The 25,057-nt window shown below is 53.5% G+C and overlaps 9 protein-coding genes and 1 non-coding gene across 10 annotated transcripts; 6 read left to right on the top strand and 4 right to left on the bottom strand.

Moving 5' to 3' along the window:
• Window positions 1-83: 83 nt before the first annotated feature.
• On the bottom strand, window positions 84-2,357 carry P168DRAFT_290727 (alpha-arrestin). The gene has a single exon (XM_024837283.1). It carries the CDS (start codon window positions 2,042-2,044, stop codon window positions 485-487), a length of 1,560 nt encoding a protein of 519 aa, XP_024692155.1. The 5' UTR covers window positions 2,045-2,357; the 3' UTR covers window positions 84-484.
• A 2,865-nt stretch (window positions 2,358-5,222) lies between these two features.
• On the top strand, window positions 5,223-6,247 carry P168DRAFT_327620 (PIG-L family deacetylase). Its single transcript, XM_024841257.1, has 2 exons — window positions 5,223-5,474; window positions 5,531-6,247. The coding sequence occupies exons 1-2, from the start codon at window positions 5,237-5,239 to the stop codon at window positions 6,211-6,213; spliced, it is 921 nt and encodes a 306-aa protein (XP_024692154.1). The 5' UTR covers window positions 5,223-5,236; the 3' UTR covers window positions 6,214-6,247.
• Window positions 6,248-6,550: 303 nt separating this feature from the next.
• On the bottom strand, window positions 6,551-8,992 carry P168DRAFT_290722 (uncharacterized protein). The gene has a single exon (XM_024837282.1). It carries the CDS (start codon window positions 8,742-8,744, stop codon window positions 6,813-6,815), a length of 1,932 nt encoding a protein of 643 aa, XP_024692153.1. The 5' UTR covers window positions 8,745-8,992; the 3' UTR covers window positions 6,551-6,812.
• A 478-nt stretch (window positions 8,993-9,470) lies between these two features.
• P168DRAFT_290721 (U4/U6-U5 snRNP complex subunit LSM3) lies at window positions 9,471-10,373 on the top strand. The gene is made up of 4 exons (XM_024837281.1): window positions 9,471-9,679; window positions 9,755-9,847; window positions 9,912-9,948; window positions 10,012-10,373. The coding sequence occupies exons 1-4, from the start codon at window positions 9,554-9,556 to the stop codon at window positions 10,044-10,046; spliced, it is 291 nt and encodes a 96-aa protein (XP_024692152.1). The 5' UTR covers window positions 9,471-9,553; the 3' UTR covers window positions 10,047-10,373.
• Window positions 10,374-10,821: 448 nt separating this feature from the next.
• P168DRAFT_269879 (putative GTP binding protein (GTPBP1)) lies at window positions 10,822-13,132 on the top strand. The gene is made up of 3 exons (XM_024835170.1): window positions 10,822-10,921; window positions 10,980-12,513; window positions 12,570-13,132. Exons 1-3 carry the CDS (start codon window positions 10,874-10,876, stop codon window positions 12,866-12,868), a joined length of 1,881 nt encoding a protein of 626 aa, XP_024692151.1. The 5' UTR covers window positions 10,822-10,873; the 3' UTR covers window positions 12,869-13,132.
• A 1,747-nt stretch (window positions 13,133-14,879) lies between these two features.
• P168DRAFT_164840 (uncharacterized protein) lies at window positions 14,880-17,330 on the top strand. Its single transcript, XM_024832865.1, has 4 exons — window positions 14,880-16,872; window positions 16,925-16,986; window positions 17,072-17,178; window positions 17,248-17,330. The coding sequence occupies exons 1-3, from the start codon at window positions 15,039-15,041 to the stop codon at window positions 17,108-17,110; spliced, it is 1,935 nt and encodes a 644-aa protein (XP_024692150.1). The 5' UTR covers window positions 14,880-15,038; the 3' UTR covers window positions 17,111-17,178; window positions 17,248-17,330.
• An 85-nt stretch (window positions 17,331-17,415) lies between these two features.
• Window positions 17,416-17,635, bottom strand: P168DRAFT_290719 (uncharacterized protein). Its single transcript, XM_024837280.1, has one exon. The coding sequence runs from the start codon at window positions 17,610-17,612 to the stop codon at window positions 17,430-17,432; it is 183 nt and encodes a 60-aa protein (XP_024692149.1). The 5' UTR covers window positions 17,613-17,635; the 3' UTR covers window positions 17,416-17,429.
• A 915-nt stretch (window positions 17,636-18,550) lies between these two features.
• Window positions 18,551-22,372, top strand: P168DRAFT_254035 (DNA-directed DNA polymerase gamma MIP1). The gene is made up of 2 exons (XM_024834397.1): window positions 18,551-18,785; window positions 18,843-22,372. The coding sequence occupies exons 1-2, from the start codon at window positions 18,611-18,613 to the stop codon at window positions 22,070-22,072; spliced, it is 3,405 nt and encodes a 1,134-aa protein (XP_024692148.1). The 5' UTR covers window positions 18,551-18,610; the 3' UTR covers window positions 22,073-22,372.
• Window positions 22,373-22,780: 408 nt separating this feature from the next.
• On the top strand, window positions 22,781-22,852 carry P168DRAFT_t113. Its single transcript has one exon. It is a non-coding gene; the product is annotated as a tRNA-Met (tRNA).
• A 79-nt stretch (window positions 22,853-22,931) lies between these two features.
• Window positions 22,932-24,964, bottom strand: P168DRAFT_311167 (gluconeogenesis factor YvcK family protein). The gene is made up of 3 exons (XM_024839468.1): window positions 24,927-24,964; window positions 24,547-24,869; window positions 22,932-24,481 (listed from the first exon to the last, which is right to left on the bottom strand). The coding sequence occupies exons 2-3, from the start codon at window positions 24,752-24,754 to the stop codon at window positions 23,118-23,120; spliced, it is 1,572 nt and encodes a 523-aa protein (XP_024692147.1). The 5' UTR covers window positions 24,755-24,869; window positions 24,927-24,964; the 3' UTR covers window positions 22,932-23,117.
• Between the last annotated feature and the right edge of the window lie 93 nt (window positions 24,965-25,057).

Here is a 25,057-nt window from a genome sequence, read left to right as displayed (position 1 = left end):
GCTTCCCTTGTAATCGATACGTTCAAACACTAAGGAGAATAAAGGTAGGAAAAATACGAAATACCAATACGATGAATATGATATGACTGATTGAAATACCATGATAGAATTCGGGTATTAAGTAGATACATTTGAAAAATTAAAAACAAGTAATCAAAGAAAGCGTAAAACGCCGACAATGGGTATGGGTATCATATCGAGTCAGTAGGTCATGATCCTCCCCTGTATAGTAAACATTTTTTCCCTTTCAAGTTTATTTTTATTTTTATCTTTCTTTTTCATTTTCCCACTTTTTTCTTCGTAATTGTTCACGCGGGGAAGAGCCAAAGCGGTCATTATTATTGTGTAACAATTTATGTATGTTCTCAGTCGTCTTTGAGAGACTGTCGATTAAGTCATTTGTAGGTCTAGAAGTCGTGTCGATCGTAAAATAAGAAGAGTGAAGAATGGATAGCGTAACGTCGTAAAGGAATTGTATCCCGGCTCATGAGCGCGAGTCTGGGTCGGTGGTCAGATCGTCTGTCGTCAAGGCGCGGCTGCGGCCCGAGTGCATCGACCCGCTGCGGGAGGACGCACTGTCCAGGCGCAAGGAGTCCATCCGCTCCAGATCCGCGTACTCGGGCAACGCCAGTGGCGACCCGTGGTAGTCTTCCATGGCGCTGCCGCCGTCGAGCATGGCGTAGCCCGGGGGACTCGCCGGCACGTCCTCGTACACCGGGGGCATCTCCTCGTCCCAGCTGATGCCGAGGCCGCTGCGCTCGGTGACGTGCAGGTGGAACTGCATGCGGAGCACGCGGGCGGCGCCCGTCGGGGTGACGAGGCGCGGGTTGCGGTTGGGGCAGAACTCCTCGGCGACGATCAGCTCGATCACGAGGTTGTGGCGGGCCTCGAGGCCCCCCGGGGCGTCGAGGTCGCAGACGGGCTTGGCGTTGGGGTTGATGCTGGCCTCGAACTCGCAGGTGATCTCGCCGCCGGCGGTGTCGAAGTCGGTCTTCCAGCCGTCCTTCTCCTCGTGGTGGCCGATAACGCGGGTCTCCTGGTGGAGGACGCCCTTGCCCTCGCCGCCGATCTTGTGGGCGTGCTTGGGGCAGGCGGGGGAGATGATCTTCTGGTGCTCCTCGATGCGCCACATCATCTTGCGCAGGCGCCAGCGGGTTTGGGTCTCCTCACCCTTGTCAACGACGCCGCTGAGGGTCATCTGGACAGGAAAGGTGCCGATCGGGTGGACGACGGAGGGGAGGACGATGCGGCCGGTGAGGTTGGTGGGGGGGAAGATGCGGATAGAGGACTTGTCGTTGCCGGGGAGGATGGCGCGGCGGATGTGGAGGGGCATCTGGAAGGTGTACTCCTCACCGGAGACATCGCGAGCCTTGGCGGCGAGGACATACTCGATCTGGCCGAGCGTGCCGTTGCACGAAGCGGGCAGGTGGCCGGGGAAGAGGTAGCTGAAGGGGAACTCGTGGGCGCCGGGCTTGAGGGGGAGCGGCTCAGTGAGAAAGGTCCAGTGGTTGAGTTCGTCGGTGCGGGAGGCGCAATTGCGGCAATCGCGCGAGACGGGTTTCTTGGTGGTCATCTTGCTCATCAGGCGCATCTCGAACTGGTCCAGCGTCAGGGTGCCAGCGGTGTCGGCGACGGTGATCTTCAGACGGCCCGAGAACAGGGCGCCGGTGGAGTTCGACGGCGCTCCATAGCAGACCAACGGAGGGGACTCGACGATGACATCCAGCTTGGCCGCGGCAACCTTCTCCTCTGCCGCCATGCGATCCTTGGAGCGCGCGGATCGAGAGAGGCCGCGACGCTTGTCCTTACTGTGGTCCCGGTGGGGGTGGATCAGATGCTCGACGGCGAGAGAGAGGCGCCGCTCAGGTGAACGGGCTCGGTCGGCCAGCATGTGGGCGGTGGATTTCTTGCCGGAGGGCAGCGGATCATGGGGGATCTCGTTGACGGAGGAGGAAGAGGAGGCGTTGGAGTTGGTACGAGAGGAGAAGGAGATGTGGTGAGAGACGGAGGGGCGAACAAAGCTAGGCAGAAGACGGCCCGGCATGATTCCTTTCTTTCTCTCTTGTCTTCTGTTTTGTTTGTTTCCTTCTGTCCTTGTGGGTCTACTGACCAGGCTGATTGACGACGAGAGATCTTATGTCAATCAATGAGAGAGATGTCGTGATGTAGATCTAGGACTCAGAGCGATGCTGATATAGTTGAGAAGTACGATTGACAGTCCAAAACATAATCTATTGGATAGACTAGATAGACTGATGCATCAAGTGAAAGGTGTAATGTGGGGTAGTCCAAGAAGTATGAAGTCGTTGAAAGTGGAGGAAGAGGAGAATTATATCCGGAAGAAAAAAAAAGCAGGAGAAGAAATCCAGATGAATCAGAGTCATAAATAAGGGAAAAACTGCCTTATACTTCTGGCTCCTTCTCTTTTTTTTTCACTCTTTTTTTTTTTCTTTTCTTTCCCGAGGAGATGATCCACCGAGTGACCCACTGGATGTCACCGATACCATACCCAATACGGTATGGTACCGTCCGTCTGGCCACCCTCGTCTGGTTGTCTCCGAGCGGTGAGTCTTGGAAGACCCCGCTGCATGCGGGAGTTGGCAGAATCAGCGTCATTGTGGGTCGTATTACTGATCCTCTGTAATTACTTACCAGTAGATGCTTGGGTAGAATTACATCACCGGATGACAGATCCGTCCCTGATACAATACGTGGCTAAGTACGTGGATGAGACTATTCCAGAAACATCGTTGCTACTGCATCTGTCAGTCAATTATCCGGGAACGGAGAATGCATCTCACAATGTCTTTTGTCTGAAATTGTAATTTATCTATATCATCCTGTATTGCAACAGAAAGAAACAGCATAGGATCCCCAAGAACAGCCTCAACTACTATTCTGTCCCAACAGGCCACTCTATCATTACCATACCATACCACAGCACACACTAGTTGAAGATCCTCAGGCTCAACTTCGGATCCGTTCGAACCGGCGGTGCGCCGATCCAGTTGGGAAAAATTTTCATCTTTTTCCGTCTGGGTGACTAACAGTCTGTTACTAACAGACTGTCTTGGCTCCACATCTTATACTTTTGTCTGATCTTTTTTTCCATTGATTAATTTATTATCTTTGGATCAAATGATCAATCTCGGTCATTTGTTCACAGGGACCATTGAACAACCCTGAGAATGGACAATGGAGGGGTCTCTCTAGCTTCTCCCCGCGGCAGCCTGTTAGGGTAAATACAACATCACATCTTCCTCGAAACCCCGCACACTGCAGGAGATACAATGATATGTCCGCGGAAGGAGATTTCATCATCCGCCTCGGCATAAACACTGTCACGAGGTCGTTGATCGTGTACACCACCTCTACTGTTCAATCTTTGGAGACAAAGATCAACCTGACCAACTCTCAGGCACTCTCACCCTCAAGGTCCATAAGTTCTAGACAACGGTCCAAGGCTGATGGACCGACTAGGGGTCCCATGGGTCCGCCAACAGCCCCATTACCTAACCGCTTGCCCATTTCCATCGCTTATTGGGGCCTTTTGCCCCTCTTGCCGCTCCTAAGCGTCAACTGATGGAGATTCGATTCACCATCGGACGATTGAGAAAGCCGGTCGGGTGAGAACAGGACGGACTACGGAGTATAAGCCGACCTCTTCGGCTCGGACTATTCTAACTTCTGACTTGCTGAGCTGTTTCTACCTGTCCTGTCTGTCCCTGACGCCCTGTCGGTGATTCCCGAGATCGGCCGAAACGTCGATCTGCTATTTGGATCTCGGTTGGGCTTTGACCTCCGTAGACATACCAGACAGGGGACAGTGGCTAGTGACACGGGGAAACATGCCGATGTCTCCTGCACATGACACCAGTCCTCCGTAATATCACGATCCTTTGGATCCACCCACGTTCGAGGGGACTCTCTCCTCAGGGTCAAGGTGGGAGTGTGTAAGCGGCCAGAAAAGCCGCAGATGGGTCCGACTACTAGTGAACTGCCTAATGGGGAGCGACTCTCGCGCCGGCTGGCTTGGTATGGTTCCTGACTAGCTGGGGTCACGACCAAATGAGTCAGAGTAGACGAGACGAGTCGAGCGAATTTGACTCGCAGGGTACTAGCCAGAAGGTACCCTCGATCACGTCAACCCATCCCACCGTTAGGTCGGTCAACGATCGAAGCTACGGAGTCTCTCCGCCGGCGGAGGGCGCCGAGGGATTTGTCGGGCGAATCGGCATTGCATGATCAGAATCATTCCACACATTGTACTATGTAGGTTGATAGTCGGTTGTCTTTCGGAAGTATAATATGGATAATAATAGTGTTGAGAATCATCTAGTACCTGGTATACACTGGATCGTTTTGTTGTCTACCACACCACCCAATTCACTATCCACATCCACTTCCCGCATAACAGGACCAGAACAGACATACAGAACCCCAAACAAAATAATAATAATAATAAATAATGATAATTAAATAAACCACATTCGGCCCTCTCCGCGGGAAACCAAGCTGTGGACGCCGCTCTCCGTCTGGGAATCGAGTTCTGGAGCTGTCTGTGGAGGCGGGTGGAATTAACTAGTGTGGCCCTTGGTTGTTGGCCTTGGCATTAGCGTGGAAGAGATTTCACTTCTATATCTTGGCATTGACTTGTGATATACGGAGTGATATAGAATATACGGATACAAGACGAGGTCATAAATTACAAGTGAGTAGAGTCGTGGAATTGATGGAGTCAATCACTGTATGAAAGAGTTCATACTCTCTCATTGAGTCTTAGTGTAGACTGCACTATTGTACTTTGTAAGTGTTAGGGCTCCATACAGCGGATCCAAGGTTGACACGGTGGATTGCAAACAGTGGATATGAGTCAATTAAAACTCCGATATGCTTGATTGGACGGCGTAACATTACTTGATTGGACTGACTGTCGGTGTTTTACCGTCTTCAAGTTCATGTTGCAGTGGTTTTGTAGATTCTATTCATGTATATGATTGTTCTTTATTACACTACTACATCAATTGATATGATATGACTTGATAGAGTAATTGTCTGACTATAGACTTGTAGTTACACTGTGTATACTGATTATGAACATAGCACTAATAATGACATTGTATAGTGTGCACCCACCTACATGTGCAATCAGCACGTGACGATAAGGATAGTTATCGACAGCTTCAACTTCACATCCCCTTTCCATACCACCACCAGCGTGATAGAGGCCATCACCATGTCGCCAACCACCCTCCTAAGCCTCGGCATCTCAATCTCCTTCGTCTTCATCTTCTGGACTTTCTCCGCCACCACGTCGTCCCCCTTCGCGCGCAACTTCCCCCGCCTCTACAACAAGCGAATATGTCTACTGATCGCCCACCCCGATGACGAGGCCATGTTCTTCGCCCCGACAGTGCTATCGCTCACGCGTCCGGCACTCGGGAACCATCTCAAGATACTGTGTCTCAGCAGTGGTATGTCCCATGTTCCAAGCCAGTATGCGAAATCTAGTTTCTAATTAATTACCCAGGAAACGCCGACGGCCTCGGCGAAACCCGCAAAAAGGAGCTCGTCAAAAGCGCCCTACGCCTAGGCGTCCGCAGCGAATCAGACGTCTACGTCGTCGATGACCCCTCCCGCTTCCCAGATAGCATGACCGCCGAGTGGAGCGAATCCGACATCTCCAACCTCCTAACCTACGCCTTCGCCCCGGAGAACAACACCAGCAGCAGCAATCAATCCCTCCGCAAGCGATCCTCCAAAAACAGCAACGATCACAACAATACACCCCCCACCGCAACAATCGACGTCCTCCTCACCTTCGACTCCCACGGCATCAGCAACCACCCCAACCACCGCTCGCTCTACCACGGCGCCGTGCACTTCGTCCGCTCGCTCATGAAAGGGAAAGATGGCTATACCTGCCCCATCACGCTCTACACGCTGAGCACGACTAACCTCCTGCGGAAGTACATGGGCGTGCTCGACGCCCCGCTGAGTATGGCGAAGGGTGCGCTCTCCGCGCTGTTTGCGTCTAGGGATGGCTCGTCTTCGCCGGCGCGTTTGCTGTTCGTCTCTGATGTGCGCGAGTGGATGTTTGCGCAGGAGGCGATGGTTAAGGCTCATCGCAGCCAGATGGTCTGGTTCCGCTATGGGTGGATTACGCTGGGGAGGTATATGGTTGTTAATGATTTGAAGAGGGAGAGGATTTGATTTGTAGTATATTTTTCTTCTTTGTAGGCTGTAGTATATGTATTTTGATGTATATGTTTTTCTTTTCACCAAGTATTTGTTATGCCTTCGATATGTAGGTTCATTCAGGTGTCAGTTGTTATGGTTAATTGTTTTTAAGATGAATATCTTGTCTCTGTGAGACATGGTATACGTTATATATACTAGGTGGGGTAGCTTACCTCAAAATATATACTCCGATATTCTAAACATACGAGACCACCGCCCGATAAACATAACATAATCGCCCAGCCCTACTCGGGAAATACAGTAAATTGAAACTCTACAAAAACACATGCTAAAAGATGTCTTGTCTGTTGTCTTTCTCTTGTGGCATATTTTTTTTGGACTTAGTGGTGCTAGCTCAGGTACTGTGGTAAGGACGGGTAGGTGAGGACAAGGGAAGATAGGATAGGACAGGGTAGGCAGCGGTAGTGGGTATAATGTCATATCGTGTCGTGGATGTAGGTAGTCCCGACATGATGTCGGATTGAGTATCAAGTTAGATAAGAGATGGGGAGGAGGTCTTGTGTGAAAGGGATAGAAGGGAATAAAAGAAAAAAGAATGTCTAGCAGTCGAATCAGGCTATGGAGAATTCACCCGGGATGGTGGGATCCTCTTGGGGAGACACATGTGGTTGTTGAGGGCGCTGTCGAGGGTAAATTTGAGGGTGCTCTTGAGGATGCTGCTGAGTATGCCGTTGATGGTGCCGCTGAGTATGCTGTCGAGGTTGTTGGATATGCTCTTGGTGATATTGCTGCGAATACTCTGCCTGTTCGTGCAAAGCACCCGGCTCCACAGGCGCAAACCCCTCATACACCATTTCCCCCCCATGAAGCTCCGGCTCCCAAGCAAGACCCTGAAATAGTCGCTGTAGCGCCGGGAGATCACGCACGAGCTGCGGTAGCGACTCCTGCAACTGGTCCCAGAAGTGGCAGTCGTCGAGTTGTCCCCGGCCCTCGTCCAGAGCGATCCCATTCTCGACCGTCGGTCGTCGGGTAGGCACATGTTTATGTGCTGTCAGCCGGGCATGCCCCCAGTGGATTTTGCCGTGCAGTGCGATCTGTCCGCCGCGCGTGCTGTAACTGAAGCTCTGGGGTACGAAATCGCGCCATTCTTCCAACGCTTGTGGCAGAAGGTGTCGTTCCCAGACGGGGTTGTTCCGGCCTGTCCACCGGTTGTGGATGAGGAGGAGTTTGGCGAATCGTTCCATGAAGATTGTTTGCTGTGCTGTGCGCCAGCGGAAGATCTCGTATTCGTGGATTGCGTCGGCGTACTTTGCGGATTGGAGTAGTGCTGGGTTGATGCTGGATGGGAGGACGGGGGCTGAGCGTGATGGCTTGTAGCCGAGACCGCGCTGGATGACCCGTCTCGCGCGGTGGAGGTCTCGACGGGTTTCTTGGAGTAAATCGTAGGCCGCGCGCATATGATGTTGGAAGTCCCGCAGACGTGCCCGGTCCCAGGCGCATTTGGCGAGCACGTGGTGCATCTCGATCGTGTAGCGGACGTTGAACGGTTCGGATGCCATCGTCTGGACTAGTACACCCAGGAAATCGTAGTTCACTTTGCCCTTCCGGTCACGTTTCGCGTCCGGGCCAAACCGCGGTCGCGAGAGCACAAACGATCGCTCCAAGAGCTCCAGCCATACTTTCTCGGGGATCGGGATGTCGTATGAGCTGGCGATAAAGTTGACCGTGCGTAGGGCGGCGGCGATGTCGCTATTCGTGCCAAAGGCGTGGGCCACGGCAAACAGCAGCGCGCCCGACGGGTGAAGGGGCGATGATCGATCATACTCTGTCACCGGCGGCACGAGGGACTCGTCGTTCTGGGCGAGGAGCTCATCCACATCCACGTTCCAGGCTGTCTTGAGCACGCTTTTGATGCCCTGCACATAGCCCACTCGACTGGCCGCCAGCAACACGTTAACCAAGGAAGCCTCGTCCGCTTGGTTCCCATTCGCGACCATCTCGTTGAAAATGCCCAGCACTTCCTTTCGCACGCTGCGACCGGCGGTCCCGTGGCCTTGCCAGCCTGGGTTGGGAGCATCCATCCTCCGCTTCCGATAGGCAAATGGGGTCACGCGCAGGTGGTACTTCTCGTGTCCCGCGTAGGCTCGGTCCCAGACCTTGGCCGCCATATAGTAATTGTAACAGTGGACATCCGGGATCACCTCGTCCTCGTGCATATTGGACCAGATGTTATCCGCCAGCTCCGCATCCCCAATCGACCGGGCGCAGTCCAGCAGATGCGTGTATTCCGCCAGACCCATGATGTGACCGGCGGACTGCCGGATGTGAACAATGGCGATCAGATTGTGGGCATAGGTCCCCAAGATCGAGCTGAGCGACCGGTATTTCTTGATCGCCACGGCTGTGGGGTGCAGTGGGCGATGGATGTCCCGGTACGGCTCCACGAAATAGGCCGGCGATAGCAGGCGAAAGACCTCCACGAAAACGCTCTGCGGCAACAATTGCACCAACTGTTCATATCGGGGGTCCAGGAGAGCTTCCATTACCTGATCTGGTTGGGCATTCCGAATAATTGTGTGGAATTCGTGGTGGAGCGCCTCGCTGGTGTGCCCGGTCGCTGAATCCGCCGTGCCTGAGGCCTCCACGGTCGCACTCCATCCTGGCGTCGCCCACGGTCCATCCGGCGACGCACCAAGACCCGTCGAGTCCCTTGACTCCCACAACGAGGGAGACTTGGAGCTGAAGTATGCATTCGAAGGGCTCCATCGCGAGAGTTGAAGGAGGAATGGTCGCGTGGGACCTGTTCGGGAGGACCACCCTGAAGTGGAGCCCGGACCACTCCAGCGAGGAATGGACCAGTGAGGCCCCAGAAGGCTCTCACATCGACCCCGTACCAAGTTCCGCATCGAGTATGTATCCAGAAAACGAGGTTATCAACAGGGTAAAAAGGGTGAATGAGATGGAGAAGAAGGAGGAGAGAAAGAGGACAGAAAGACCTCTGCAGTCCGAACCCCCTCTTCGGCCCCTGGTGCCTCACGAGTGACCAGGATCATCTGCATCTCACAGTCACTCCGGCCTGATTTCCCCATATTGAGAGTCTGAGCGTCTGCGGGGGTGGCCTTGGCATGGCCCGATTGGGTTTAGCGGGCCCATCCCTCCCGTCATCATAATGTGTGCACAGCTGACTCATGAACGTGGGATAATGGCCAGGATTGTCAGGCATAAAGTGATTTTGCGACCGCTTTGGGTTGGCGGAGCTTCATCTGGCAGTTCTTCTCTATCTCCGTCCACCATTCCCCCTCACCCTCTCTCCCTCGCTTCTTCACTCTTTTTTCCTTCCTTTCTTTCAAAAATGGCCGACACCGAGGATACGGGCGCATCGTCTGTCTCGGAGCCGTTAGATCTGGTGCGCCTTTCGTTGGACGAAATCGTCTTTGTCAAGCTGCGTGGGGATCGCGAGTTGAAGGGTCGACTGCATGTGAGTGACCTAGCTAGGTGTTGAATGATCCAACACGCACCCGCATACATATATGGTGACTGACAATGATACTAGGCATATGATAGCCATTGCAACCTGGTGCTAGGCGAAGTCGAGGAGACGATCTACGTGGTGGAGGAGGATGAGAATGACGAGGAGACGATCCGAGTATGCGGTCCTTTTCAGTACAGGTTGACATTGGAGGTTCAACATCCGCTAATTCTATACACAGACAATCAAGAAACAGGAAGAGATGCTTTTCGTTCGAGGTACGTCAACAACGTGGTATTCCATCCGACAGTGAAGGCTAATGGGCTGCTTCCCGTCAACAGGAGACTCGGTCGTCTTAATCTCCCCCCAAGCATGATTGCGAGTCAAACAAGGCGTTACTGTTGCGTAGGAGTCAGGAGATTCTATGAGGATAACTGCAGGATGTGCAGTACCGTTGGATCATGAATGCGACCACGACATAAATCGGAGAGGGTTTCGGATAATCAAACGCTTGCGCAGTTCTGTGTATTCCTATTTCCTTCTTGATTCCCACAGAGTTCTATCCCCAGCGAATGGTTTCTGGGGATGTATTGAGCGGATGGTATGGCACTGGGGTACACATGGGTACACGTGGACGATTAGACCACACCGGGAAAGGGGGAAATTCCCAAGAAAAAAACCAAATATAATTACATACTAGGAGTCATGCAATTGCTCATCTTGTAGCCACTTCCTCACTGTACCATGAGTTTCTTCTGGATTCCTTGTCAGCCGCGCCAAGTAGTTGAGTTATGACACAGCGAGGCTGGACATGTTTAATAGTGGGTATGACTCAGGCATATGACTGGACTGTCTATCGATAACACGCCCCCAAGTTCCTTAAGAGCCGCACCTACTCCGGCTTGACCCCGACTTAATTTGATTCATCTTCCACTCTTGTCTTCACTTTCTTCCTTCCAATTGTCTTCCTGAATCAATATCCCCCATGAACTTGATTTGATAACGCAAATGTCGTAACGACGACCGTGTCTTCTTTACCCCGCATAGTGGAACTATGATCACACGAATACACATCTGAATGCGCCGGAGGCGACTTACCATCATCCAACCGAACGAATTGTCTGTACGATACTTTACCGACTACATCGCAGTGCCTTTATATACATAGTACCTTTTATTGAATCACACCTTAAAAACACCCCGATGCGCAGACAAAAGCCCTCGGTGGAGGAGCGGCGACGAGGTGAAGTGGTGTGTCTCCCATCCCACCCCAACTTCTCTCGCTGCTCGTGTACTGACATCTGCCTAGGCGCTGAGCGAGTTTGCTGAATACGCCGAGCAACAACAATCGCATCGCGCCGCCCTGGTTCCTCCCAGCGACAGCGGGTACTCCACAGGGGCCCCCTCCAAAACCCACGACACCGAGACGGAGGACCATGCGGAGCTGGAGATTCTCGACCAGCTGAGCTTGTCTGATGCTCCCAAAACCGTCAAGCTGAAAGAGCTGTTGCTGGGGACAGGCGACGGAGGCGACGAGAGCCTGCAACAACTCGCCAGCTTTCTGCAGGCCCGCATCGATGAGGGCCACGGCGAGACGATCTTCGACCTGGGGCTCGAGGACGGAGGTGAGCCGATGGGGTTCGATCACGCGCAGTGGGAAACCGCCGTCCGGAGATTACGCGAGACGGCGGACACACTTCCGGCGCATTGCCGCATCCTCATGACGTACAACGTCGGAGGCCCACAGGAGTCTCCGACCAAGAAGGACGATCGCTCGAAAGACGCCTGGGGCAAGGTCCTGATCCGTCAGCCGGCGGACACCGTCGAGGAGATGGCGGAGATCCGGGTGGCGGTGGTGGGGAACGTGGACGCCGGGAAGAGCACCATGTTGGGCGTCTTGGTGAAGGGCAACCTGGACGACGGCCGTGGTAGGGCGCGGGTTAACCTGTTCCGTCATCAGCATGAGATTGAGAGCGGGCGGACCAGTTCCGTCGGGATGGAGATCATGGGGTTTGACAGCCATGGAGAGATCGTCAGCAGTGCCCATGGCCGGAAGGTCTCGTGGGAGGAGGTCGGGCGGCGATCGGCCAAGGTGATCTCCTTCTCTGACCTCGCGGGCCACGAGAAGTACCTGCGGACCACGGTGTTCGGGATGCTTAGCAGCAGCCCCAACTACTGTCTCCTGATGGTGGCGGCGAATAATGGACTGGTCGGGATGAGCAAAGAGCACCTGGGGATCGCGTTGGCGTTGAACGTGCCCGTCATGGTCATCGTCACCAAGATCGACATCTGCCCGCCGCAAGTACTCCAGGAGACCCTCACCCAACTGACCAAGATCCTCAAGTCCCCTGGGGCGCGGAAGATTCCCATCATGGTTAAAGACATGGAAGAGACCATCAACACCGCGGGCCAGTTCGTCAGCCAGCGCATCTGCCCCATCTTCCAAGTCTCCAACGTGACGGGGGAGAACCTGGACCTGGTGCGCACGTTCTTGAACATCCTGCCGCACCGCGGCCACTACAACGACGAGGCGCCCTTTGAGTTCCTCGTAAACGACACCTTTTCGGTGCCGCACGTGGGGACCGTGGTGTCTGGCGTGGCCAAGTCGGGCGTCATCCACGCGGGGGACACCGTGCTGGTCGGGCCCGACTCCCTCGGCCAGTTCACCACCACTACCCTTAAGTCCATCGAGCGCAAGCGGATACCCGTCAATACCTGCCACGCGGGCCAGTCCGGGTCTTTCGCGCTGAAGCGCGTCCGACGGAAGGAGGTGCGCAAAGGGATGGTGGTTCTCAAAAAGCTGGACCAGCCCCCGAAGGTCTACCGAGAGTTTATTGCGGAGGGTTTGTTTTCTCTTCTCTACTAGATATCCTTTGCAACTGTTAACTAACCCTTCCAGTGCTTATTCTCTCCCACGCAACGACCATCAAACCCCGCTATCAAGCGATGCTCCACGTAGGAGCGGTCAGCCAGACCTGCTCCGTTATCGACATCGACCGCCCGTTCATCCGCACCGGGGACCGCGCCGTGGTTGCGTTCCGGTTCGTCCAGCGACCCGAGTTCCTCGCTCCCGGAGACCGGGTGCTCTTCCGGGAGGGTAAGACCAAGGGTCTGGGGATTGTGAAAAGTGTGGGGTATGACCCCAACCAGCCTCTCAACGTGGAGGCCAAACAAGCGTATGAGAGCAAGAATGGCTGAATGCCAGCTTGAGCCTGGGGCTGTTTCTATCTTTTCAGTTTTACCTTTTGATTTTTCTTCTCTTATCTATGCGTTGGTTTGTTGCGTTGTGTTTTTATTTATTTGGCGGGCTTCGGTATTGTGTTTACGCAAATTGCTTGTTCTTTGCTCCTTGTCTTCCGGGATAGATTTCATTATATCTCTGTTGTTTGACTTATGCTGTACAGAATACGGTCTAGTGCAAGTTTGTTCATTGATTTCCATGCTACAAGCTTATGACACAACACTACTAAGATGGATTCTTCATATATTTCCCTTGCTCGCAGCCATCGAAGCCTCTTGTCGGAGAGCCGTAAGACATGAAGAGAATCACTTGCCCCTGGGATTCTGTTTCAACAGCCGTAAATAAACCAGTCCATATCTCGCCGTCCCAAAAAAGCCTGACTCTCGAGCTTCATCAACAAAAAGAAAGCCTTAAAAGTGTCAACCACTGGCGACCATGAATTTCCGCTTGTGCCTGGCCCAGCCGTCTGCACCGTGAACGGATTTTGTATCCTATCCTAACCTGAGAGAACGTAGACTGATGTTGTTGTGTTGCTTTTGAGCGTCTTTTTGACTAAAATATTCACAGTTGTTGCTTTGTCTTGAAGTATGTATTTCATTCGAGCAATCAGTTCTTAGTCGCTGCACCAACGATGTTGACCAGCATCTGGTATAGGGCTCGACCTGATTGATATCCCCAGCATAAATAAGTTCGTCAACCACTTTGTTCCGGGAAGCAACTTGAGGCCTAACGGCGGCGAGAATCAGCACTGGTCTTGCCGTGTCTCAACCAACAGTGTATTGCTTACTTACCTACAGACTCAGAGATCCGTGCTGGCGGAGAGCCGGAATCGGGAGAATCTGCAGGCTGACATTAGCAATGGGAAAACAACACCGAGGAAGACCTCACTATAGCCAAGATGGAGGTAGAGACATCGGATGCGAGCATTCAAGCATTCTATCCGATTGATCAACTCACCTTGGCCGCGGCACCAAAAATGCTGACCAGCACTTTGGGTGGGCTTGACTTAACTAATATCTTCAGCACATCAAGATGCGAGATAAAAGATCCGGAGGTGCAGCATGACACTATCAGATCATCCAGCACGTCTCGTCAGGAACGAAGACCGAGAGATTTAAAGGAATGGGTTGGAGGGCGAAGTGAGAGAGACAAAAGGTAGATGGTTATTCGGCTGCTCTGTCACCCGACTTTTATTATCTCAGTGACCTCATACCATACAGGTGAATAGGTCAATAAGTCTCCCCTGGATCATGGGTATATGACCCGTATTAAAGGTCGCTTTCGCTCAAGTCGGGGCCTCTTATCAGGTCGTTTTCACCCTGCATGATGGCTTACTCTCCCCATTGGCGATGCTCTTCAGCTTGAGCACCGTCCTCAAATGGCAAATATTAACGTGAACCGGAACTGGAGCCTGAAATACTAGAGCCCCTGGCTCTTCTCTAAGCTGAAGCTTACAGTAATTCAGAGTGGTTCGTGTTTACGATGATGCCTCGCTTCAGGTCTGCCAGCAGGACAGACGGTACCCAGCCGTTCTCGAGGTGGATCACATTCTAAGAATAACGTTACCAGCTGGCATGGTGCTACAGGAGACATACGAAGTGGCACAGTATACTACAATTCGAGCGTGGGTTTAGGCCTGTGGTCTGAACACCTGGAGGGCAGGGTGGTAGGCCCAGATACTGACTATCCGCCACCCAGGTGGGATATTGAATACTGAAAATAGAAAATATAACCACAACAGGGGATTTACGAATCACAGGTCTCCGCTTTCCTTTCGCAATCACCGAATCTATCCCCAGTAGAACCATTCACGAATGATACTCTGCCGTCAGCTACTATGCGACACGTGACCAGCTGGTGACGTCCGATGACGTCAGAGGCCGTGGTTGATGACATCAGGGTGTGGAACAAAGTCAATGGCATCAATTGCAAGGAATCCGGACATTGACGTATCTGGGGCAGAATTGTGGGCTGTTGGGATCTTATAAGAAGAGCAGTGGTCTGGACTGAACAATAGCTTTTATAATTACTGTTGTTACTACTCTACTACTGAAGCAACTACTCAAACTACTTGACCAACTTTGATTTATACATACATACATCCTTTAGAAAGTCTGATATTAGAACATGGAGACTGCAAACAAGATCTGGCACACTGCTGCTGATACATTCCGAGACGACCCTCACCCGCTCGACAGCCGTGGCACCCCGGGCAATGTCAAACAGGAGCAGCGTCGTCAGCAGCATGGTGAGGAGCCCATTGCTGGCGTTCCCGGTCGAGGAACGGTGACGGATCCTTACGATGCTGGAAATCGCGACGGTATGTCTCTCTTACTCTTCTCCTCTCTCCTCTCCTTTCCCGAAAAGAAGGAAAAGAAAGCAAATGAACTGACAAAACCAGACCAACCGGGCGCCGTCAAAGGCCAAGAAGCCACCGTGCCCGTCCACGAAGCCCAGTCCTCTCTCCCATCATCCCATCTGCAACCCTCCTACGAAAGCAAAAAGACGACTCTCCCTGACCGCTCAACAACCGGATCCAGCACCACGGGTGCTGCTGGTGCTGGTGCTCACTCTGGCACCTTCACCAAAGGCGGAGTCGACTCCTCGTCTGATATCTGGGTGCCCGGCGAGCCGGGCCTTGAGCAGAGGGATGCGAACTTGGGGTTGAGCGGGTACGGCCGGGATGCTCCTGAGCCGCGCACTGGCGCGCAGACAAGTAAGGTCGCGTCGCTTGATGATACCGATGTGCGTGCTTCGGAGAGGCAGTTCGGTGGTGGTGTTGGTGGTATCGGAGCCACTGGCGCGACTGGCAGTGGGAGTGCCAGTGCTGGTCGGTATGCGGAGCCTGTGTCTACGCCGGCGGCGGCTTCGACGTCGTCGACTTCTGGTCTTCCTAGTGGTGGCGGTGTTAGAGGTACTGGCACTAGTGACAGTGCTGGATATGTGGAGCCGGCTTCTACACCCACGGCGTCTTCCACGACTTCGACTTCTGGTATCCCTAGCGGTGCCGGTGTGAGAGGCACTGGAACGAATGACAGTGCTGGCCGATCTGCGGAGCCGGTGTCTTCACCGACCGCGCGCTCCACGGCGTCGACTTTTAGTCCTCCTCCCCGCAGCAGTGGTGGTGGTGATGCCTTTGCCAAGGCTGGTATGCCTGCGAAGGAAGAAGAGGAGGAAACGGCAGGAAGCAGGAGCGTCAGCGCAAAGGAGGAACCATCTGTGCTGCGAATGCCGTCTAGTATTTCGGATGAGAGACGCAGCAAGCACCACGAGGCGAACTCCAGGCACGTTGACCCTGACGTGTTGAGGGGCCCTTCGGTCTCCGGCATCAATGAGCAGACCAAGATCCGCTTTGAGAAAGAGGCGGAGAAGGCTGCTAAAGAAGACTCTGGTACATCGCCGGCTAATATTCCTCTGGCTTCGGGGCCGGGGACCAGGGAGCGCTCGACCATGCCGACTGGTGCTGACAAGTCTGAGACTGCCACGAAGGAGGAACAGAAGCAGACTTCGTCTCAGGGTGAGTCCGGACTGCAGCAGAAGCAGCAGCAGCTTGACGAGAGTACCTCTGCCGGAAGGGGCAAGTCCGAGCAGACAGAGAAGAAGACCAGCACATCAGGTCTGTCTGGGGCGGGATTGCAGCAGCAGCAGCAGCAAGACCAGAGTACCTCTGCTGGAAGGGCCCAGTCCGGCCACCAGGTTCTGGACAAGTCCGAGCAGTCCGATATGAGGACCAGCACTATGGGACAGTCAGGCGCCAGCGATCGTCAAGCCAGCCAGGCTGTGCAGGACGCTGAACAACGCGACTCATCTGGCGGTGGCGCCGCCAGCAATGGAAAGCCACGCGTGCAGCAAGGCGCGAGCAAAGAAGCCCTCCAGGGTCCTCAGGGTCCGCCCCCGAAGGAGTACGAGTTCGAGAAGGAGTTGACATCAGGGCAAGGAGGCAAGGGAGGGTCGAAGACTGGTTAGTGTTGTCATTCCCTGGCTACGAAAGATAGAATAACTGACTCTCGCAGCGGATCTCCCCGACAGCAAGGGCACAGGAACTGGCCAGAAAGCCCAACAGGCGAAGCAGGAGGTGCAGCAAGCTGACCAGACGGCTCAGAACGGGACCAAGGCGCATATGAAGGAGAAGCTGGGGAAGGTGCTGCATCATAAATAAGCCAGCTTTTGGACTTGTTGATTCACAGACTGATGGCTGATGGCTAATGTTGTTCATGATAATGGAAGTGGATGGCTTGGCTTCGGAGGGGAATCTACTTGATATAATGTATTGTTTAGCGATTTGATTGATTAATGAACATTTTGACCACTATAGATGAATTCTGATGTAAACTAGGATCACTGAGCCAAAAGATGCTTGTCATAGTAGACCAGATGTATTCCAGACTTGTCTGTTATAATTGAGTATCAAGTACTAGATAAGACTACAAGATGAAGACAAACTGACCAGTAAACACCACAACGCCGCTCCCCAGGCTCATGCAAAAAAAAAAAAAAACGGAACAGAAAACCAACACGCTATGAACCAGCTGCAACATCCTTCCGCTTCCTAGTCTTCATCTTAATCTGCAGCGGAACTAGATTCCTCTTGGTGCCCGGGGTATCCGCACGGGTCAGCGGTTTCCGACAGACCGGACAAGTGCCCCGACTTTTCCCCGATGCATCTGTACGTCGCTCTTCGCCAAACTTCAAGGTATCCATGATGCACTGGTGACAGAAGAGATGGCCTTTGCAATCCGAAGTCAGCATGATCATCGAATAGTACTAGGTAGGTCCAAACCAGCGACAACATACCGCATACTGTACTGGTGGCGTCGACGGGAGTATCCATGCACACGGGACACTTGTACGCGCTTAACGCTGTCCCTCTTTCCCTAGACTCGTGCTCTGCCGCCCGCTGCGCCATTACTGCGTCCTCGCGCTGTTTGGCGAGGGCTTTGGCTAGTGCGGAGGATTCATCGCCTGCGGTGAGGTCGATCGATTCCTCGACTTCTGGCTCTGGTGTCGGGCCATCGAGGGGAAGACTCTGTGGCGATATGGGAGACGAGGCTGTTGCTGAAGCGGTCGATCGGGTAAGACGGCGGCGCTTGGAAGTGTGAGAAGTGTTTGGATCAGGATTGACTGGAGGAGATGAGCTGTTCGATGACCGTCGGCGCGGACGAGCGTGAGCTGAACGGCTGGAGGTTGGGCGCGGGGGTGAACGGAGTTGGTCCATCACGGTGATGTTCAAAGTCAGCTTCAAGTGTAGCGATCAGGTATTGGACTCTAATGCAGCATAATGGAGCGTCGTAATTGCTGAGAGCCAGGAAATCAAATTGGCCGGAGCAACTGGTAGAGAGCAATGAAGCTTCTCGTGTCTTTCTCTCTTTCATTCATTGATCAATATCGGTGGCTGCACTTATCGATAAGAAGGCGATTGATATGACCGAAATGGCAGGCGGTGAGTCTACCAGAATACTCCGGATCATCTGCTCTTCCGAGCTCCGCTGCATGACGGCGAGATCGATCCCTTCTTGGTAAAGCTTCACTCCTCTCTTGATAGTCGCATGTCACCTCCTTCTCTCACGCGCTGAACAAAATTTTACGTGCATACATATACGTATAGACGGAAGACAGTTCTATTACGCCAATTTTCTGCAGCATTCCAGCTGCAGTGTGGTCGTACCATGGGCCCGTGGCTCTAATCTTTCTGTCATAACATGCCGTGGAGTCTTTCATGCACTCCCTATACCAGGGGTGTGGCACGCTCATGCTCGCGGAGTTTGCGCCTACCGCTCGCTTTCAAACCCCGAGTGTCTATCCACCTCGCGCGACACTATGTGACTCCAGCGACGGGGAGCGCGGATGGCGAGACGCGCAAGAAATCCCTATCCCGTAAGTGTGGACCCGCCTTCATGTTGAAGGCAAATGCTCATGAATTGTCTGTTACAGTCCCCGCATCTGCCAGGTATAATGAAATAGGCGTCCAACAATTAAGCGACCATGTCTATTCCCAAGTGTTTCCGAATAAAGCGAACCCCCCCGATCCCGACCTTGTCGCCCTATCGAAGGACCATCTCTCCAGACACGACCTGCTCGGGAAATCCCAAGATGGCGCAGAGCCCGTCGCGTTCGATATGCCCGCCCTACATGGCCAGACGCTGGACGAGCACTTCTTCAAGCTGGGAATGGACTCGTCCGAACCGTATTTGACCTATGCGAAGGAATACACGACGGTGAATTCGCCGGAAAAGCCTCGCCAGTGGATCAAGCGGAGCGGGTGGACCAAATACAACAGCGATGGATCGTGGGAGGCGGTTGACGCTCCCAACGAGTCCATGCTAACGTTCGACACGGAAGTCATGTGGAAAGAGCATTCGTTTGCCGTCATGGCTTGTGCGGCGAGCCCCACCGCTTGGTATGCGTGGTTGTCCCCGTGGCTATTGGGAGAATCTGAGAACGAGATTCAGCTTATACCGCTGGGGGATCCATCGCAATCACGGATCGTGGTCGGTCATAATATCGGGTACGACCGCGCGCGCGTCCTGGAGGAGTACGACATGGCGCAGAGCCGAAACTTCTTCTTGGATACCATGTCGCTTCATGTCGCGGTCAACGGCATGTGCTCGCAGCAGCGGCCGACGTGGATGCGCCACAAGAAAAACAAAGACCTCAGAGATAAACTGTCGAACGAGAGCAACGCGGTCGAACTTGCCGCTTTGCTGGAGAGCAAGATGCTGAGCGACGAAGAGGAGGAATTGTGGGTGGGACGAAGCTCAGTGAACTCCCTCCGGGATGTGGCCAAATTTCACTGCGACGTCACGATTGATAAAGCGCAGCGGGACCACTTTGGGGAACTGGACAGGGAGCAGATCCTGGGGAAGCTCGAAGAATTGCTCGACTACTGCGCAGCCGATGTCGCCATTACACACCGTGTATACAAGAAGGTCTTCCCCAATTACCTTCGGGTCTGTCCCCATCCCGTGAGCTTTGGGGCCCTGAGGCACTTGTCCTCCGTTATCCTCCCCGTCAACCAGACGTGGCAGGAGTATCTCACGAACACAGAGGCAACCTACCATCGACGACTGGAAGACGTGCAGCGGAAACTGTTGGAGCTGTGCGACGAGGCTCTAAAGGTCAAGGATACGGCGGACGTATATTCAAACGATCCCTGGCTGCGGCAGCTGGACTGGTCCGGTCAGGAGATCAAGATGGCCAAAGGCAAGAAAAAGGGTGACCCCCCACGACCGGCCGCCCGACAGAAGAAGCCCGGTATGCCAAAATGGTACAAGGACCTCTTCGCGACAAATACTGCCGACATAAACCTGACCGTGCGGACCCGGATTGCCCCGATCCTGCTTAAACTCTCCTGGGATGGATATCCGCTGACCTGGTCTGACAAATTCGGCTGGACCTTTAAGGTCCCGCGGGATCAGGTCCGGCAGTATGAGAACCAGCCTGTGGTGCTGTGCGACATGGCGGAAGAAAAGAACGACGAGCTGCGGAATGACCGCCGGCACGTCTACTTCAAGCTTCCACACAAGGACGGGCCCCAAGCTCGATGTGTCAACCCGCTGGCTAAAGGTTACATGCAATACTTTGAACGTGGAACCCTGACCTCCAGGTTTGCCCTGGCCAAGGAAGCCCTGGAGATGAACGCCTCCTGCTCGTATTGGATCAGCGCCCGAGACCGGATCATGGGTCAGATGGTGGTGTACGAGGACGAGATCCGAAGTTCCTCGTCGAAGAACGAAACCGGCCACCGGACAGGCTTCATTCTCCCGCAGGTCATTCCCATGGGAACTATCACTCGACGTGCAGTGGAGAATACGTGGCTCACGGCGAGCAACGCCAAGGAGAACCGGGTTGGGTCAGAGCTCAAGGCTATGATCAAGGCACCCCCTGGATACTCTTTCGTCGGGGCCGACGTTGACTCCCAGGAGCTGTGGATCGCCAGTCTCATCGGTGACGCTCAGTTCCAGATCCACGGCGGGAACGCGATTGGGTTCATGACCTTGGAAGGATCCAAGGCGGCTGGGACTGACATGCATTCCCGCACGGCTCAGATTTTGGGCATCTCCCGCAACGATGCGAAGGTGTTCAACTACGGGCGTATCTACGGCGCAGGGGTCAAATTCGCAGCCACCTTACTCCGCCAGTTCAACCCGTCTCTGACGGAGCAGCAGACCCAGGCGGTTGCAAGCAAACTCTACAAAGAGACCAAGGGCACCCGCACCACCCGCCGCATACTGAGCGAGGGGCCCTTCTGGCGTGGAGGGACCGAATCGTTCGTATTCAACAAGCTTGAGGAGTTCGCCGACCAAGAACGGCCGAAGACGCCGGCCTTGGGTGCTGGAATCACCGAAGCCTTGATGCGACGCTTCATCAACCGAGGAAGCTTCATGACATCGCGGATCAACTGGGCCATCCAGTCCTCCGGCGTCGATTATCTCCACCTCCTAATTGTTGCGATGGACTATCTCATCCGGCGATTCAACGTCAATGCCCGTCTCGCCATCACCGTCCACGATGAGATCCGGTACCTTGTGAAGGACGAGGACAAGTACCGAGCGGCGCTGGCCCTGCAGGTGGCAAACGTGTGGACCCGCGCCATGTTTTCGCAACAGGTTGGCATCAACGACCTTCCGCAATCTTGCGCGTACTTCTCCGCTGTCGACATTGACCACGTTCTGCGGAAGGAGGTGGACATGGACTGCATCACCCCCTCGCACCCACACAAGATCCCGCACGGCGAATCTCTCGACATCAACCAGATTCTCGACAAGTACGACCAGGCACTCCTCGACCCGTCTATCACGCCGACCCTACCCCCCACTCCCGACAAACACCCCTACACCCCTCGCGAATCTGTCATGTCCACCCTGCAGAGCACCAGCAACCCGGCCTTCATCCGCGCCCAGATCACCAAAGACGACGCAGAACTCCGAGAAATCATCAAAGAAGCCACAAAAGTCAAGTCCGCGAACCCGCAGGCGCCCAAAGCCCGCGCCCGCCCATACGGACGGCCCCAGGCCGCAGCCCAGAAAGCCGTCCTGGTGGACCTGGAATCGAGCCTCTACCACCGCGATTTCCGCAATGTTCCACAGGGGAGCCGGCCTCCCCAGGTCAATCAATTCCCCAACCGTCAGTCATGGAAACCGCGGTCGTCGGCACGGGCATGATCTCCACCACCGTCTTCATTCTTCATTCTTCATTTCTCCCATTTTTTTCGATTGTACATATATGTTGTGCCATGTTCTCTTCTCGTCTCTCTTTACTCTTGACCCTTGATTTTTTACCCATTATCTTGTTTCACCCTCTTTTTTTTGGTTTCTTTTCTTTTTTACCTTTCTGTATGATCTACCGATGATGACCGAGAAAAGCATGGAATGGCGTCTAGCAGTGCGGGTGGAGTCGTTTTTTTTTTTTACTATGTGACTGATCTTTTTTCTTCCTGGTTTGGGGTGTGAGGGGGGCATATGACTTTGGTGCTGTAATGTACATAGGTTTTTTATGGATTTTAAATAGTACATCTACTAGAAATTTTTTTTTTTTTCGGATCTCTCTCCACATTCCAAATTAAGACGATCGGGTATATCTTTTGAGCAACAGATCCTCAATATATACATCCACCACATCACGTACAAGGATATTGCTCGTTGCTAAAAACAAGACCATTAGATTTCAGGACCATCGAAAGAAGAGGGTGTATACTATACACCACAAAGGAAGAGCGACAACAGCAAAACCGCGCAAAAATAAAGAACCCTAATAACTAGCACGCGTAGAGTATCATTCATTGCCTGAGGAACCTAAATATCACGATCACTGGTGCTCTACTAGGTGTCCATTCGTCGATAGTGAGATTCCGGCCGAAAACAACCAATCACAGCATGTTAGCTCAGGGGAAGAGCGCCGGGCTCATAACCCGGAGGACCCTGGATCGAAACCAGGACATGCTATTCTTTTTTTATTTTTTTATTATTACTACTGCTGCATACTACGTCCTAAATTTTTCAATAGATAAAGAGTATTTCTGGAGATTCAATTGATGGAGTCCTCTATCACATTATACGTTAGACAACAGACATGAGTCTATTTGGTATACCCACCCCGTTGATCAGCTTGACGGTTATGGTATTTACCAGCTATGGGGTGAGGGATAGAGGATGAGAAGCCGTATAGATTCTCATACTAAAATCGTTGACAGCAACGTCGTTAGGCTAGTCACGAAACATGCCGCTTTCGCCCCGGCTCTAGGGTATTCCGCCGGCTCAAACCGCCATTGCCATCTCCTCCACGTAGCATGGCGTCGCCTTTCTTGCCCAGCACGACCTCCAGCGCCTGGATCAGCGCATTCGCGTCGTATTTCATGCCCACGGCAACCTCGGCCCCATCGGCCCCGGGAACGGTGATTTTGCGGCCGTAAAGCCGGAGTGTCTCGATGCCCATCGCCGTCAGTTGGTCCCGGTCGACGCGTGGGGTACCGGGGCCATCTAGGTGCAGGATATGGGTGACGTATGAGTTGTAAGGAAGTGGCGAGGATGTCGATGAGAATGGCGGGTAGCGGCCGCGGCTTTCCTCGCCCGCACAGGTGATCGCGTGGACAAAGTCAGCAGCCGAGAAAGGGTCTGAGGGAGGCCCTGTTTCACGGTCGAGTGAGCCATTCAGGATGAGGATCTTGTGGCGGGCGGGACTCGAGGAGATCGCCCTACCGACACCTCGAAGAATCAGCGACGGAACGAGCGAGGTGTATAGCGAGCCGATGCTGTAAATGATGGCCTGGGAGTCGTTCAGAGCTTCCAGGACTCGTGGATTGGCCGGTGGTCGGATCTCTTGGCCGTACGGGTTGATGTACCAGATGCGAGTGATACGCGCGGGAAGGTTCTCATTCTCAGATTTGCTGAACTGGATGTTCTTGTGGCGCAGGGTTGGGAGGGACCCTGGAGGATGGTCTTCGCCTTCATCGTAGGGAAGGACGTCAGTGTCGTCCGGTGCTGGTGTGACCGATTTCGAGGTGGGGAAGATGGGAGGCGTCTCTGGATCGTCGATGTCCTCCCCTCCATCAGCAAGGAGGATGCTAGGACGGCGAGAACCGGGGCATGGTTGTAAGGCAGTGGCCTCGCTCGGATGGGAGATGCTGTTTTGGCCGACGATCACAGTGCCGTTGGAGAGGGAGGCGGAGATGTGGTGAGAGAAGTTGGAATTGATGGCTGGAATGACGCGCACCACGTCCGACGGAACGCCGCAGATACTGCCCAGGAGATAGATGGCGCTCTCGAAACTGCCACTGAAGAGGCGCGCGCCGGTCAGGAAGAGGTTTCCGACGCTAGCCGAGGTGAAGTCGAACGTGGACGTGGGCGGACGGGCTCGTTTGAGGATCTCTAGGTTCAAAAGGTTGAGGAACGAGCGGATGAGTTCCTTTTTGGCGGGCATGATGATCCTCCAAAGGTCAGACGTGCCGTCCACGATAGAATGCCATTCCGCATGAGCGGCGGCTGCGTCCGCTGGTAGGCGATAATTGAATAGTGTTTTCATGGCAGCCCGTTCTGAATTGGGCGGCGAGGGGGGAATCAGGCGGACGAGCCGGCCTAGATTGGCATCAGTGAGGTCGCAGAAGGCAATGAGGGACTGGTGACATATGATTTGCACGTACTCCTCACATCGCCAATTCCTGGGCCCCCAAAAATGCGAATTAGCTCGGAGGAGGAGCCACCATTGTCACTGATCGGGATGATATAGCTCAAAGGACATTGCTTGCTCTCGCGGACGGCGTTGAAGACATCCACCAGATTATTGGCAGCACTTCCCCCGGAGAAGACCACGATGCCTCTATTAGGTGGAGATGAGGTTGGATCGGACATTGTAGCTAATCAATTGGTCTCATCAATAAGATAAAGATTGCTCCGATTGTTGTGTCTGTTACTGATAGCCCTTATAGAGATACATTGACAAGCCACGGAAGCATCATTTCTGCTCCTGTTGGAGAGTGTTAGCCAGTGATTCACAAGGAGATGGTTTGACGTTAGTTTCTACATCAAGATACGGCTCCGACCTGACATCCAAGGTAATGTGGGTCACTGCATTATGCGACCCTGACAGAGAGATTCTCAGACAGAGAGTCGAAGGGATGGAGAAAGTGAAACAAGGGAGAAGTGGAGGAAATC

The sequence above is a fragment of the Aspergillus campestris genome, assembly GCF_002847485.1.
Source record: "Aspergillus campestris IBT 28561 chromosome Unknown P168scaffold_7, whole genome shotgun sequence".
NCBI lineage: Eukaryota > Fungi > Ascomycota > Eurotiomycetes > Eurotiales > Aspergillaceae > Aspergillus > Aspergillus campestris.
This window is presented reverse-complemented; position numbering and strand designations above follow the sequence as displayed.